General features: G+C 42.5%; 1 protein-coding gene across 1 annotated transcript; it reads left to right on the top strand.

Moving 5' to 3' along the window:
* Nucleotides 1–7331: 7331 nt before the first annotated feature.
* On the top strand, nucleotides 7332–14119 carry FAM8A1 (family with sequence similarity 8 member A1). The gene is made up of 5 exons (XM_042937833.1): nucleotides 7332–8145; nucleotides 9410–9530; nucleotides 11165–11288; nucleotides 12262–12401; nucleotides 13845–14119. The coding sequence occupies exons 1-5, from the start codon at nucleotides 7428–7430 to the stop codon at nucleotides 13987–13989; spliced, it is 1248 nt and encodes a 415-aa protein (XP_042793767.1). The 5' UTR covers nucleotides 7332–7427; the 3' UTR covers nucleotides 13990–14119.
* The last annotated feature ends 2334 nt before the right edge of the window (nucleotides 14120–16453 follow it).

The following is a 16453-nucleotide window of genomic DNA, read 5'->3' as shown; positions in this document are numbered from 1 at the left end:
ATCGCAGGGTGGCGCGGTCAAGCCCCGCGTTGGGCACGGAGCCGACTTTTAAAACAAATTATAAATGGCTCCCTTGACACTTCATGGGCAGCTGCTGCGGATTTTCCTGAGCTTCCCAAATGTATGTTCTGTACGGCAACCTTGGATGGGGGTGGTCGTTTCCAGTATCAATCACCTGGGGAAGAGGAGGATGTACAGGGCTCAGGAAAGGTATAAAAGGCGTTATCTTTTTTCTTATCTCGATTGAGAGGAAATCTGTCTATAACAGTGTAGGAAATGAATTGGAGCAGGTCAAGACTAGAGAAGATGAAGCAGGGAGGCCAGTGGTATGGTAGGTATCACAGTAATAACCCTACTGTAGAAGTTTATAACAACCGATGACAGGCTGCTTTGCGGTAATAAAGACAGAGAGGTGAATTTGTTGCACAATTTTAAAATACATGTTGTTTTTTTTTCAACTAGGTAATAAGGTCCCATGGTTCAAATATCTTTTTATCTTCTTCCTTAAAATCCAGTTTCCATCCTCGATAGGTAACCAGTTATTTCATGTTTGGCCTTCAAGAGATTTTGTCAACACACGTAGAGTCAATGCATTATATATACTGCTCCTTTTACTCCCACAAATGACAGCACTCAAGAGATGTTCTTCTTCACTTTGCTTTTGCAGCTTAATCTGGAGACATTGGTATAACTTATCTGGGAGATACTGGTGCATGAAGAATGTGCTCATTTTGATTACAGCTACACAGCACTGCGTGGTACAGATTCACCAGTCCTATAATTTCCAATCGAATAATGCCGCAACCTTGTACATAAATCATTTTGCCTGCATGCAGATTAACTGTAGAGTTCATTGCTGCAAGTGAAAATGGTAGCTCGGAGGGTACACGAATTTCCAAGTATGACTGATATTGTTAAATTGCCCTACATAGGGATTGTGCACTGCCCACAAACTTTAGCGTGCTTCAGAATCAACTGGAAGCCTTGTTAAAATACAGATTGGTAGACCCTCAGGACTAGAGTCTCTGATTCAGAAGGTCTAATGTGGGACCCAAGAGTTTGCATTTCTAGCACATTCCCAGGTGATGCTGCTATTTCTGGTCCAGGAACCAGACTTTGTAAAGCACTATGATAGATTTGGCTTCCACTGCTCCCTGGTACTGTTCTCTCAGAGTCAGCAATGTCCTCATCAATTCTATGGTCTTTTCTCCATCTCCATTTTCCTTGACTTTTCTGCTATATTTTAAACAGTTTCCTTGTTGTTGTTGTTTTTTTAATCCTCTATTTCTATTTGATTCTGTAAATGTTCTTTCCTGCTACTGTTGTCTCCTTTCATGGACTCTCCTGTCCCTTAACTAATGTGCACACAACTTTTATTAGCATGCAACTTTTCACCCATAGAAACCACGCACCTTCTCAAGACTAGGAATATGGAATCTTAAGGCTGAAGTGTTTGTTTGTTTGTTTGTTTGTTTGTTTGTTTTTTGATCCTAACAGCAGAGTTTGCATTCCTGACACAGAAACCAGATCCTGGTGACATTATTTGAACCCTCCCTATTCCGCCGTACTTGAAGTCAGCCTCCCATTTCTTCTTTCTCTTCCACCTTTCCTTCCTTCCTTGCCAACAGAGTAATATAGTTTGTTTTTTTAATCACACAATAAAAGAAAAACAGCAATACTCTGTCCCACTTTTCCCTGCTCCGAGCACCACAACCTACTCCCTGGAAGCAAGCTCACTGGTGTGCAGGGTGCTGCAGAACCCTAGCAGGTGTATTCACAACATGTATATTGTTTATTTTCTTGCTGGTGGCAGTGGGTTTGTGTGTGTGTGTGTGTGTGTGTGTGTGTGTGTTTATAGAATCAGGATACTAAATTAACTTTCTTTTTTTTTTTTTTTAATTTTTTTTTTTAAACATTTATTTATTTTTGAGACAGAGAGAGACAGAGCATGAACGGGGGAGGGTCAGAGAGAGGGAGACACAGAATCTGAAATAGGCTCCAGGCTCTGAGCTGTCAGCACAGAGCCCGACGCGGGGCTCGAACTCACAGCCCTTACGGACCGCGAGATCATGACCTGAGCTGAAGTCGGCCGCTTAACCGACTGAGCCACCCAGGCGCCCCCTAAATTAACTTTCTAACAGGTTTATGGGTCTTGAAAAAGGGGAGCCTGCATTTAGTTTCCATGAAGGCAACCCTGAGCACTTTCAAGTCATTTGCTTCCATATTCTGAATAATATGTGTACTTCAACTTCTTTATATCTGTTTTAGATACCATGTCATTTAGGTGTCTGTTGACTCTTTAGTAGGAGATCTGCCTTGAGCTACCTTCTGCCTTCCCCAACCATCTCTATTTCTCTTCCTCTCAAAGTAATACATCATGATTTCGGCTGAAATAATAATATTGACATTATCACTCTTGTAAATATTACTCAATGACAAGGGAAGTTGTAATTATGATTATGTTTCCTTTCCTCTCTTGAGCTTTCTAAAAAAATTTCCTGATATATTTTTTAACTGTTTATTTTCCATCACCCTTATTTCCATCTTCTGCTTAAATGTCTGTGGAAGAACAGCCTGAGACTATTGGTCATTTCTAGCCATTCAGGGGCCCGGGCAGTGGGAACCACAGGCCACGGCAGGCTGAGCTCTCCAGCCCCAGTAGGGACCTGCCGCTTAGGCAGAGGGCGCTGGCTCACCTCCAGGCCAGTCTCTGACCTCAGGTGGAGTGCCGGTCAACTTGGGACCTGGAGCAGTCCACTTATGCTGCTGCTCCTCCCTGGCCATGGTCTTTTCATCAGCAGTGCGATTATCAGTCTCTTTTCAATCCCTTCAGGATCTCTGTTGACATAGAGATCAGGCACGATCTCCCATGGGTGCTCACAGGAGACGGTGCCATGTATGCACCGAACTCCAGGGCCAGCACCCGCCACGTCAGACCCGCTGAGTGAGCTCCTTGTTGTTGTAAGGGAAGGCAGCGTCCACATAGCACGGAGGACAGTCTGTGTTTCACAGAGCAGGGTCGACAGGTTACCATAGACATGTCTCTGAGAGGCTGGCAGTCAACCCTGGGAGGGGTATCCGCCAGAAGGTATGACTCCCAGAAAACAACCTGGATCTACTCGGTGAGGGTTACAGGAATGAGGCAGCCAGTGATCAGAGTGGCCCCAGTGGCTGCAGCACACTTTAGCCCAGCTTGCTGGCCAGGATTCCTGGAGGGTGTGATATGACATCAGCCAGGTTTTCAAAGGCAACAATGGCACGAGCCGCCAGCAGAAGATTCTCCCAGGTTCTCTTCAGATTTACGATGTAGGTATCACTTTTCCTTCTGTGGATGTACTTTCCATCTTGAAGTCAAGATTGCTGCCATGTAAGTTGTATTGCCACGGGAATTTGAGGACATCTCCTCCTTTCGTGGAACATCAAGGGCTCCAGACATTGTAAAAGTTTCTCTTTAAGTTAGGCCAGGAACTCAGAACAACACAATACGGACCTCTTTCTAGGCAGCAAGGAAAGGGTGGCCTTTCTTTTTAAAAATATTTGGTTTCTGGGGGCACCTGGGTGGCTCTGTCGGTTAAGCCTCTGACTTTGGTTCAGGCTATGATTTCACAATTTGTGAGTTCAAGCCCCACGTTGGGCTCTCTCACTTTGCAGTGAATTCTGAGATGGGGCACCTGAGACGAGCTACCCAGTGGAGAGCATCCTCACACACTGCAGACAGAAAGGGCTTCTAACAGATCCCACCGAGGCCACACTGCAGGGATCTTCTGTGCACAGCAATGAGACAGAGTCCTGTCCTCTCCAACAAGGTCCAGACCTCAGCCCCGAGTGGCGGTGAGGAGCCCTTCCTTGGCCACTCAATTTCAGTGCTAGGATTGGTGGCTGCTCCCCAGATCTACTGCTTCTATGTGGTAGGAGTCCTCTTTGACTCTTACTTGCCAACCTCACTCCTAATTCCATTAACTATCCTTTACAGTAAACGTTCTCGTTCAGATTACTTGGTCTCTTCCCCTTGACTGAGCCCTGACTGAAACACGCCCTCATTTAGTCTTAGTGCTAGAAGTAATGAAAGGTTGAATGCTCACCACTGTCCTTCTGTCATTGTTAGTCAGTTTGATGCTGAGTTTCATTCTCTAGATTCGTCAGGAAGAACTCAAGTGAATGACATTCTCGGAGTTCCTCCATTATGATAACAAATTAGCCTATGTTTTTGTACTTGAAAGTCAGTTTTGGTGGATACAAAGTCCTAAGTTCTCATTCTTTTTTCTTTCTTTCTTTCTTTTTTTTTTTTTTTAGAGAAAGCGAGCTAGAATGAGTGCGGGAGAGGGGCAGAGGGAGAGAGTATCCTAAGCAGGCTCAGTAGGGCCAATCCCACGACCCTAGGATCATGACCTGAGCTGAAATCAGGAGTCGGACACCCAACTGACCGAGCTATCCAGGTATCCCTCTCATTTTCTTTCTTTGAACATTTTAAATGCTTCACTATTTTCTTCTTGAATGAAGTGTTACTGTTGAAGTCCTATGATAATCTGTTTTTTTTCTCTCATGAATGTTGGCCTAAATGACCAAAATGTAAACTCGAGTAATTTTTACTAGAATGTATTTTGTTATTCAGTGTTTTCACAGTATATTCTTTCAACGTGAGGTTTTAAATATATATATGGATATACATATGAATATATTAATATAATACATATTGACTACATATAAGTACAAAAATCTATTTCTATTTTAGGAAAAGTTCTCTTGAATTATCATGTTGTATTCTTTTAACAAACTGTTCTTTATCAGGGCTTCTTTATCCATATACTGGATCTTCTGTGCTAATCTTCAATGTTTATCATTTCTGTAAAATAATTTCTTTCTCTAAATTTCTTTTTTACTTAAGAAAAATCTCATTTCCCAATTCTCATTCTCTTTGGACACTATCTGTAGTGTTTGTTTACTCCTGGGTTCCTCCTAGTTTAATAATTTCTTTTAAATGTTTATTTTTGAGAGAGAAAGAACACGAGTAGGGAAGGAATGGGTGGGGGGGAGGGGGTAGAGCAGAGGATCTGAAGCGGGCTCTGTGCTGACAAGAGTGAGCCCAACGTGGGGCTCGAACTCACAGACTGTGAGATCATGACCCGAGCCAAAGTCAACACTTAACCGACTGAGGCACTCAGGCGCCCCTCCTCCTAGTTTAGTATTCTCTTCAGAAATATTTTTTTCTTTTATTCCTAATTCTTCCCCAAGTTCTATTACTTCATTTCTGAGTTCTTCTTTCTCTGATTCATTTTGCTCTTTTGTTTCTTATATCATTTTAACATCTTTAGTTTTGACGTGATTTTTTTTTTTTTTTTGCACTGATATTGTGCAAGTTTTGCATTTGTGGTTTGACATCATCCTCTTGTATTTTGGGGTTGGTGATGTTACCTGTCAATTAGTTTTGTTGTAAATGTTTCATACATTTTTGGTTTTACTAACTAGTCTGTTTCTTTGTGGGGAGTTCCAGAGATTCAGAAGTCACGTACTGCCGTATTTCCAGGATCCATTTACATTTTGAGTCGTGAATACTTCTCTTTCTATATTCCTGAGGCTTCACTCCTTAGCTGGGTGTGATGGTAAAGGGCTAGGGTTAATCAGCACGCTGCTTGGAGTGGCAGAGGCGTGTCACATCACGTCTTCATTTTTGAGTGATTACTTGCTTGTAACTTTCTAGGTTGTCAGTAGCTTCTCTGCAGTACTGAATATATTCTGTTCTCCTCAGCATTGATTTTTACTTGTGAAAACTTGGCTTCCAGTCTCAATGTTGTTTCTTTGTCAGTTTAAGTTTTCATTGCTATTAAGATTGTTAAAATGTTCTCTTTGCTTAACTTCATCATGATGTGTATGTTATTTTCTCAAGACTGGGTTTTTCTTTCAATCTAAAGAGTAATAATCTGTCTTCAATTCTAGAAAATTTGGGGGCCATTGTTTTAATTTTGCCTCTGTTCTCTCTCGTGGGCTGCCTATTAGATGTCCGGTTGAACGTTTTCACTTTATGTAGAATCCCTGAACTTGTTAATTTGCATAGGTAAAAAAAAAAAAAAAAGTTATTTTTTGTTCAAGCCAGTTAGAATTCAGGCTTTTTTAAGTCACTGAAACAGAAACACTCTTACTTTCCTCAAAAGGCAAGTGAGAAAAGAAACTGAAAAAGAGGTGACTCCTGAAGTAATTACCTTGAAACCTAAACTACTCCTGAACTTTTAGGTCAGTAAATTCACTTATCTTTTTCTCTCTTAAATCAATTACAGTTGGATTTCTGACAACTGCAGCCAAGAGTCCTGATTAACATAAATGTTTACTATGTGGGTGGCACTCTACCAGGTGCTACATAATCAACGATATTCAAAACAAAGTCCATGTCTCCAATCACGACAATATTTCACACTCATTCAATACCATATTCATATATATATACACACATATATGCATATATATGTGTATATATGTATATATATGTGTATATATATATACACATATATATGCATATACACACACACACACATACATATATATATAGAGAGAGAGAGAGGAAGAGAGAAGAAAGAAAGAGGAAGGGGAAATCATGCCTGGACCAGGGTATTCATAAAAGGCTCCAAAGCCCTGGGAAATGAACGGGTCTTGCCTTAGCGGAAAATAAAGGAACAGGCATCAAGGTTAACACAAGGCAGCTTTGCTAGAGTCTGCAGCAGTGGAAATAAGATTTTACGGACACAAATTAGCTCCAGGATAAGGACAGGGTCTAGATCTTAAATCAACATAATCCCTCCTCCCTTCTTTCACACTGAAAATCTCTGCAGCTGAGCCATACTATCTTCAGTTTAGTTTGGTTATTAATTTCTTATCCTCTTAAGGGCATATGTCTAATGTCACTCCCTCGAGTACAAATGGCCAGGGACAAATTCACTGGAATGAATGCAGGCGGAAATAAGCAACAAGCCCAGGGCCTGGAGACCCAAACTGTCGCGGCTCGGTAATAGGGAGCTGGGACTGCTCTTGGAAGTCTCTTCCTCCACCAGCAGTGTCTCCAGGGACAGCCTGAGTCCACTTCCCAGGAGATGATGTGGGGAAGCCACAGGCCTTAGGTTTCAGGAAGAACGTGAAAGGTGGCGGGGGAGCGGGCAGCGCGAGCCCCACAACCGGCGAACCAAGGGCCCCCGGCCTCCGAGTCCCCCGACGTCCACCGCCCCCGCCAGGAGCACGCAGCCCCTCTTCCGCGCCGCCCCCCCCCCCCGCCTGCCCCGCCCCGCGGCCGGCGACGCCGGGGAGAGGCGGGGTTTCCGCTTCCGGTGGCGAATTGTTGACGCCTGCGGCTGCTGCGGTGGCGACCGGGCCGTTGGGGAGGGGCTAGTGGGGGAGGGAGACGGCGCAGTGACAGGACCGCCGAGGGTGCTGCTGAGGCGACGATGGCAGAGGGGCCGGAGGAAGCCCGAGGCCGCCCTCCCGGGCAGGACGACGGCGGAGGGGACCCCGAGCCCGTCCCTTCCCTGAGAGGCCCTCCTGCCGCCGCCGCCCCACGCCCGCGGGACGGGCCGCAGGCCGAACCCCAGGCCCCGGGCCGGCCCCCGGCCCCGGGCCTCGCGCTGGCTGCGGCCGCCGCCGAGGAGTCGGAGCCGCCGCGCGAGCCCGGGAAGTGCGGGGAGGCGGCCCCCGGCTCCAGTGCGGGGCCGCAGGAGCCGGCAGGCCGCGAGGCGCCCGAGGCCGGCGCGCCGCGAGAGAGGCCGGCGCGGCTGAGCGCCCGCGAGTACTCCCGGCAGGTGCACGAGTGGCTGTGGCAGTCCTACTGCGGCTACCTCACCTGGCACAGCGGCCTGGCCGCCTTCCCCGCCTACTGCAGCTCCCAGCCGCCCCCGCCGAGCTACCCCTCGGGCGGAGGCGCCGCCGCCCCCCAGCCCGCGGCGCCGCCGCCCCCCCAGCTGGGCTATTACAACCCCTTCTACTTCCTGAGCGCCGCGGCCGCCGGGCCCGACCCGGGGGTGGCCACCGGCGTCACCACCGCTGCTCCCGTCGCGGGCCTGGGACCGCGGGCCCCGCAAGGGCAGGGATCCGTCCGCTCCACCCCAGTGACCAGAGTGGGATCGGCCGCTCCTTCGCGAACCCCGAGCGAGACCGGGCGGCAAGCAGGTGAGTAGCGCGTCGGGAAGGTTGGGCGGAGCGAAGGGGGGTCTTACGGGAGCTCGCTGGTGGGGAGAGAGGGTACGCGTTTTGCATCTGGAGCTGGTGTTTCTCCACGTTCGTCACCTGTCTTCTGCCCAGGCCTCCAATCCCCAAAGTGTGGCGCGAAGCTGCGCGGTTTGTTCTTCCTTTAGACCTGGCTCTCCGAACTGATTCCTTATTCCACGTGTAAGGACGTCTTTGCTCCTGAAACCGTGCCCTTGATCTCCACGACGTGGAGAGAGCCAAAGCTTAATTGTCAGATGGCAAACCCGTTTTGACGGCTGGTGGCGGTTGGACGTGGATTTATTATGCACGACAGGATATATGATATAGAATCTTTTCTGTAATGTGTAATTTATATAATTATATATTACCTACATGAAGAACAGTGGGGCTGACGGATAGAAAAGATTTACATAAGTGTATGTGGAGTTCTGAACCTTTGGAACCTAGCTGAGTGATCTTGTATATTGTCTGTTTGCTTCTCTATGGGAATTAGAATGTTTTGCATTAGTTACGCGGTTTAGTTTATTATTTAGACTTTTTGTTTACCTTATTCGGCCACAGATACAAGGGACAAAAACTAGTTTTCCTGAATTTGATCCCGCTCAGAATTTGAGATGTCAGATTGATAATCATTGATATGATTGATAATCATATTACATAGAAAGCAAGACAAAGTGAATAGGGGGTAAAATGAGGAACACAGGTATTTACTTTCTAATAATCGTCTATACTTAACCTTGGTTTTTACAAAAAATGTTTAATTTGGGGGCGCCTGGGTGGCCCAGTCAGTTAGCTTCCAACTCGATCTCAGCCTGAGTTCAATCCCCCCCAACCCCTCTTTGGGATCAGCCTTGGGTGTGAAGCCTACTTAAAAAAAAAAAAAAAAAAGTTTAATTTTGTGACATAGGCTTGTGATCACCTGGATTCTCATTTGAGTCCCTAGTGAAATGTATTGAGTACCTTAAATAATTAAATTTACCTGTGAAATCATTTTTTAAACATTAAGAGGATGAAAGCAAACTTTTAAACTGTTCAGTAAATAGTGGAATCGAGTTGCTGTAAAAACATGTACTATTCATGTAGGCAATACCAATAATTGTCGCAAGGTTTTAATTAGCAAGTTGTACCTTGACTTTATGTTCTCTGATTTATTACCTAGCTTGGGTTCCAAGGCCTATGTGAAATAAGTAGTTTTACTAACTTTTTTTTTTTTTTTAATTTACAGGCAGAGAGTATGTTATTCCATCCTTGGCCCACAGATTTATGGCAGAAATGGTGGATTTCTTTATTCTGTTCTTTATAAAAGCAACGATTGTCTTAAGTATTATGCACCTCAGTGGAATAAAGTAAGTTAAGGCTATTTGCAGAAAGCTTTTAATGTCTACTGCATAGAGATCTTGTTTTCTGAGGTTCTGTTCACACCTGCAAGTGACTAAATGGACAGTCTGTGTGCCAGTGTCATGGTTTCTCTAGTAGGGAAATCTCTTTGTTGTATTTTTTTCTTGGTAGTTTTAAGAAATAACTACAAAAGAGAGAAAAACATTTAATAAATTCTGAAAGATCTGGGACTCTCACCTATTAAAAGTTAGGTAAAGGTTTTGATTTTTTTTTTTTTTTTTTTAATTCAGCTGTTGGGCCAGGCACTAATTTCCCTCTTACTATCCTGTTCAGAGTAAAGACAAAGGCATAAAGAGCTTTTGGTAAATCAACTGTTGATTATAAGTTAGATGGCATTTCCAAATGGGATTGCATATTATACTATCAGGCATGCCCCACGTGAACACAGTGGGCCATCTGTTTGAGTAACCTCCTCTCCTATTAATGAGCATATAGCACTTATCACTTGCTAAGCACTTTATACATGCCGAGTAAGCAGGTAGAAATAATATGGATTCTTTAATCTTATCACCACCATGAGATGTAGAGTTTAATACCCTCGTCTTTACATATTGAAGTTTGGGTTTGTAAGAAGTTAAGCCCAGGATTTATCATTGCGAAGGTAAGAAGTGATAGTGTCAAGATGCAAACCCTTGTGGTCATGTTTTAGAGCCCTTGCTGGGAACCTGAGTGTTACTGAGATTCCTCCCTGTCCCTCCCAGGGACACATCCAGCCGGGTACCAGCTCCCTTCTTTTCAGGCTCTTGAAGAGCCTTCAACTCAGACAATTTCCTCTTGACTGACAGACGGTGCTTCATCATCACTGCTTCTCCCTAGTCTAGTTATTGTCATCGCTTTTCTAGATCATAGCAAAAGTCTTCTTAACTGGTACCTTAGTCCCCCAACTCCTGTTTTATCTCAGTCCAGTCTCTGATATAAACCAAAGAGATCATAAATTCTGATTCTTCCCCTCTCCACCTTAAAACCTTTCTTACTGCCATCAGGATAAAGTCTAGTCTTCATATGGCTTAACAGATGCTCTCATTTTTTAATCACTTGTTTTATACTTAATATTTGAGCCATACCCAAGTGCTTACAGCTTCCATCACAGTCTCATTCAAAGGCTCTCTCTCTGGCTAGTCCCTCTCTCTGAAACTTCCCCCTTCTTAGTCTGGCTAACTTCTCTTCATCCTCCAGATCTCAGCTCAAATGTCATTTCTGGAAAGGCTTCACTCACCGTGGTAAATGTTCTTGGTATGCGTTTCCATACTGCCCTATGGGTCTACGTAATAGCCCTCATCCCACTTTATTCTTACCTACTTAATTGTTCTGCTTTGTCTAGTAGGTAAGAGTCTCCTTGAAAGCAGAGACCAAGTTGAGTTCCCTCACCATTATGTCCCCAGGGCTAGTACAGTGCCTGCTCACAATAGTGCTGTTTATTTGTTGAACAGACTAATGAATGTTTTGTGAAACTAAACGGGCGGAAACCTAAGATTAGTTCAGAATTTCAGTTCAAGTTTGTGACTTACACTAATGGAAAAAATATCAGTGCAGTTGTGCTGGTGACTAAGTCTTCATAACCCCAAACTATTATTTTATGCAGGGATATCTCTAAGTTTGCTATGCATTATATAATAGAAGAAATAGATGAAGACACATCAATGGAAGACTTGCAGAAAATGATGATTGTGGCTCTTATATACAGATTATTAGTTTGTTTCTATGAGGTAAGCTACTGACTCAGCAAATATTAACATTTAACAATCTTTTTAAATTTTTTTAACGTTTATTTATTATTGAGAGACAGAGAGACACAGAGCATGAACAGGGGAGGGGCAGAGAGGGGGAGACACAGAATCCGAAATAGGCTCCAGGCTCCGAGCTCAGCACAGAGCCCAACACGAGGCTCAAACTCACAAACTGCGAGATCATAACCTGAACCGAAGTTGGTCTCCCAACCAACTGAGCCATCCAGGTGCCCCTAACAATCTAATTTAAATTATCACCCCAATACAAAAAGAAATGGGAATTTACAATTATTCATATTTTTGTCAAATGTCTCTGTTTAAAAATGTTTTCCAAATGTTCTCGAATGTAGTATTCTTCAAGATAAAAAAATACGTGGGGCACCTTGGGTGGCTCAGTTGGTTGAGCATCCGACTTCGGCTCAGGCCATGATCTCACGGTCTGTGGGTTCAAGCCCCACGTCGGGCTCTGTGCTGACAGCTCAGAGACTGGAGTCTGCTTTGGATTCTGTGTCTCCCTGTCTCTCTGCCCCTCCCCTGCTCACCCTCTGTCTCTGTCTCTCTCAAAAATAAATAAACATCAAAAAAATAAAAAGATAAAAAAATACAGCTCCCTGAGTGGAGACGTTTTACAATTTCTTTGTAACCTATTTCAGTCTTGTGGTCCAAAAATATACTTGTAAATTGGTTGTGGAACTTGAAATTGTATTTTTCCATAGAAACAACTTGCTAAAAAAAAAGGGTGGGGGCGCTACAGAGAAATCTTACAGTACACATCTTGTGGCATGGAGGGGTTGAGAGACCAGTAGAAATGCATTACAAGGGTAACCTCTGAGTATTCTAGGAAATCCTTTCAACTTGAAAATTGTTTTAAAGGAATAAGATGACAGAAAAACTTAACCTTTGAAACTGGTAGCGTTGAGCTAGTAAATTAAAATTATCCTTCTTTCCTTAGATAATCTGCATTTGGGGAGCAGGCGGAGCCACCCCCGGGAAGTTCCTGCTGGGGCTTCGAGTTGTGACGTGTGATACATCAGTGCTTATTGCACCGAGTCGGGTTTTAGTGATTCCTTCCTCAAATGTTAGCATTACAACGTAAGTTCTTCTCTTAGCTTAATTTACTTATGAAAAGAACAAATTTTGAGCGTAGTATCCGATATTCGTAAGTTCTACCATTTGATACAGTATTTTTAGCATTTTTAGTTGGTAATTTTTCTTCATGGCGTGTAACAGATTGTTAGATTTAAGATGGAAAAGTTTGAGTTTTTCAATTGTTATATGATTATAGACCATTCTTCAGTGTACAATTTCAAGATAGTCATTTTATGAACTATCAGCCACCATAATGAGAGGGTCTGGGTGGTGGTGGTCTGTGTGTCAGTGCTCTGTATCTAGTTTGATTATTCTCTAATAAATCTGTGGTTATCGGGCCAGTTACTGATCCGCCTTTAGCCTCTATCTGGTAATGCTGTCCATCCCGTCCTTAACAGGCAGCAGGAGTTTGGACAGAGATGCACGCGTGCGTCCAGCTCCTGCTCTAAGTGACAGCGTGTAACTCTTGGTAGTACTCGCGGCTAGCTGTTGGTGTCTGTCTCTGCGAGGAGGTTCAAACAGTGCTAACGCAGGTTCTAGAGAGTTAGTTAAGGGGCTGTCAGTTGAGCAAAACAGGCTACTGGCTGGAATTGCTGTCCAAGTGATTCAGAACTGGGTTGTTAGATAAAGAAATATGAGAGACTCTGGAAGCCTTGGTTTTGCTAATATCTCCAAAATTTCCTTACAGTTTTGTGATTATAATCCTGGTTGCTACTTTTAATGAGTCAATGATGGCTGCTTATCGAGCACCTCTTCTGTAACAGGCATTGTTAAAAACACTGAATATGTATTAACTAATAAGACAGGTACCATAGGTACTCTTATCCCCTTTTCACAGAAATGAAACACAAGTGACTGATAGAAACAATTTAGTCTGGATTCAGAGCCCACACCCTCAGCCACTGTGCTTTTTCTATAGCCTTTCAGAAATCTAGCACTAGTAGGGTAAGTTTCCACTCTGAGCTGTGGTTGAAAGCTTTTTTTTTTTTTTTTAAGCTTTCTTTGATCACAGCATCCCACAAAGAATACCCAGTAATTTAAAATGTGAGTGCTTCATACAAGGTGGAAAATGGGACTGCATTTTGTATATTAGTTTAGAAGGAACTAAACACAAATGACTGTAGAAAAGGTAAGTAAAGGGAATAGATATTTGTCTACAAAATATCAGAGAAAATACTGTAACCTTTAGTTCACCTTCTACAAGACCTGTTTATTACTGCTTTTCATGTGACAGTTCTGAATCTTTTTATGTTGATGATGTCTTTAGAACAAGCCCAGATGGTCTTACTAGAGTATAATGCTACTGGAAAGTAACTCAGATATCAAAGATAAAAAACTGTCAGGACTTTGTATATTTTAAGTATGTATTTTGAACTTGATAGGATACTATTAATCTCCGCGTGGTTGGTATATAATTTGTCTGATTTTTTTGCCTTAATTTTTTAGGTCCACTATACGAGCTTTGATCAAGAACTTTTCTATTGCTTCTTTTTTCCCTGCTTTCATCACACTGCTGTTTTTTCAGCATAATCGAACAGCCTATGACATTGTAGCAGGAACCATTGTGGTAAAGAGAAATGGGGTCAGATGATGCCCCAAAAGAGCCCTGAATTCCATACTCTCTGGAATGATGACAAGACTAAATTATGTATCAAGGCCATCAGTATCCCTGGGTTACACTAATTGATGATTTAGAAATTAAAGCAGTCGCTCCAGTGTGATGCAGGTGACTATTCTGAAAGTATTGATATTACTTGAATGCCAAAGAACTTTTCCAGAAGAAAAATCTGTTAAATTTAAATGTTAAAAATTTTTAGATTGAAAAGAAGGCAAGTGATTTTATAATCAACAATGGACAATATATACTTTCTTAAGATCTAAGGCATTAGAATTTGCTGAAAGCATTTTCAGCTCTGAAATCTCCAGGTGAAACTTAAAAAATTTTGGTTTATCCCAGAATGATGGAAAAGTCCAGTTGTGTTTTGTAAACACATTAACTCATATTTTAGTCAACACTTCTTGGGGCAGTTGTTGTCTTTGCTTTTGGGGAGGGGGGTGGGGACACAAATTTGATAACCCGCTTATCTCCCACTCTGGGAGGAAGGGAGTCAGCTGCAAGAGAGAGGGGCAAAGGAGGCAGGCCTAGGTTCCCTTACTGACGTTCTCAGATCTGTACTGCAATGCACTGTGGGAATGATGCCACTTTACAAGTATCGTTACTGTTCTAACATGTATTTGGGGCAAGTTTTGCATGATGATGAAAAAGTATTAAGTCATATTGCTGTATTATTGATTTTTTTAAAGAAAAGGTAAGTTAGTGATTGCTTTTGGTGGGGGGAGGGGGGTCCTAAATTTCACCATAAATTAAAATTACAATTCATGTGCAAGTGTTTTTAGTGCCCTAAATCAAACTATATGTGGGGGGAATTCGTCAAATTGTTGCATATTTACTGTAAAACAACATTCCCAGTATGTGTGCAGCATGAAGAAAGTGTTAGTGCTTTTCAGTGTTCTAATAGAACTTCTGTTTCTGTAAGGATATTTACACACTAGGTAGTTTCCTTTTATATTTTATATAGTTCTAGGACTTTTGAAACCTCAAGGAGTTAAATAAGCATAGTATTTCATGGTAAAATACTAGGTAGCCTATTAAATATTAGCAATTTTCCCATTATGAACTATTCTAAAACAAAGACAGGTATTTCCAGACATTTTTCTAAGTTCTTTGGGCCAAAACCTCACTTTGGGTCTGCCAGGGATGGTGTCTTGAGGGAAATAAGTAACAGTTTGTGTATTGCCATTTTAATTTATTCTTCTACTGAGGCAAAGCTTAGTGTTTTAAGTATGTGTGCATGTTTTGCTAGATGGCCCTGTTCGCTGTGTTGAGAGAATACCTGAAAAAGTTCTATTTCTTAGGCGTTTTCTCCAACCCTGATACTATTTTCCCAAAAAACACTAACCTCTGTTGGACACTTCATAATTAGATTGCTTAAAAGATCTTGACTTTTTTTTTTGGTCTTTGATAGCGAATGAAAGACAGGTATATTATCACTATATCAGTTTTTAAAGTGGGTTTTTCCTTTAAAACTGAAAGTGTTCACATTTGATGTCTATAGAAACCTTAACAGTGTCCTTAATACCTTTTTATCATAAAATTTCATAAACCATGTTTTTCAAAATAATTTTACGTTAAATTCAACACCACAGAAAGCCTGTCCGTTAAGTGCGTCCAGGTACTCGACAAATCATTCACTTGTTGCCCCTGGGAAGATATTTAGCTGATGGCCCCTTCAGGGTAAGTGTTACCCAAACGTACCACTCAGTGTACTACATTAGCATTGGTGGATACACTATTTTTGCCACTGACGGGGGAGATCCAGTTGCAATGTCCTTCAGCCATGTAGCTCTGGAGGAGACCTTTGTAATTTCCTCTCAGAAAATTGGAAGGTTCACCGTCTAGGCTATTTTAATGTATACAAACAAAAGCAAGTCACGTCACCCAGCTTAACTTCTTAAAAGATTGCATATTTTCTATATCTGAGTTATTCAGAATCATATCTATGTAGGTTCATTTAGGTCCATCTTAGGGTTCAAGTTACATAGCCCGATAAAATAGAAGTATTCCTGCTTTGCCTTTACAACAAATTGCAAGGCTGTTTGTATTTCTGAATGCACTTAGGAAAAGATATTTGATGCCCAGATCATTGGGAAAAAATGACAAAAAATGGGGAAGGAGGGAGAGTTCTTTTCTCTTCGGGTTGTGGTGGGGGGGAGGTGGGGTGGGAAGCCTCCCATCTTTTCAAAAACACTTTTCTATTTGATGTATTTCATTTATAGAAAATTTCTGCATCAGAGTATAATTCTCATGCCGAAGCTCTAGCCTAAAAAGGCAAAAAGATAGTTGTTTTCAAAGAATGTTTACAAACATTATTCATCACTTTTACAAGATAAGTAATAAGGGAACAAAAATCAAAAGTAAGCAGAGTAAAAGAACACTATTGCAGTGAAAGTGCCCTAATGAAAACCACAGAACGGGCAGTTAACTCCGGCATCTA

The sequence above is a fragment of the Panthera leo genome, chromosome B2, assembly GCF_018350215.1.
Source record: "Panthera leo isolate Ple1 chromosome B2, P.leo_Ple1_pat1.1, whole genome shotgun sequence".
Lineage (NCBI taxonomy): Eukaryota > Metazoa > Chordata > Mammalia > Carnivora > Felidae > Panthera > Panthera leo.
The sequence above is the reverse complement of the archived record's forward strand: the minus strand, read 5'-3'. Positions and strand labels throughout refer to the sequence as shown.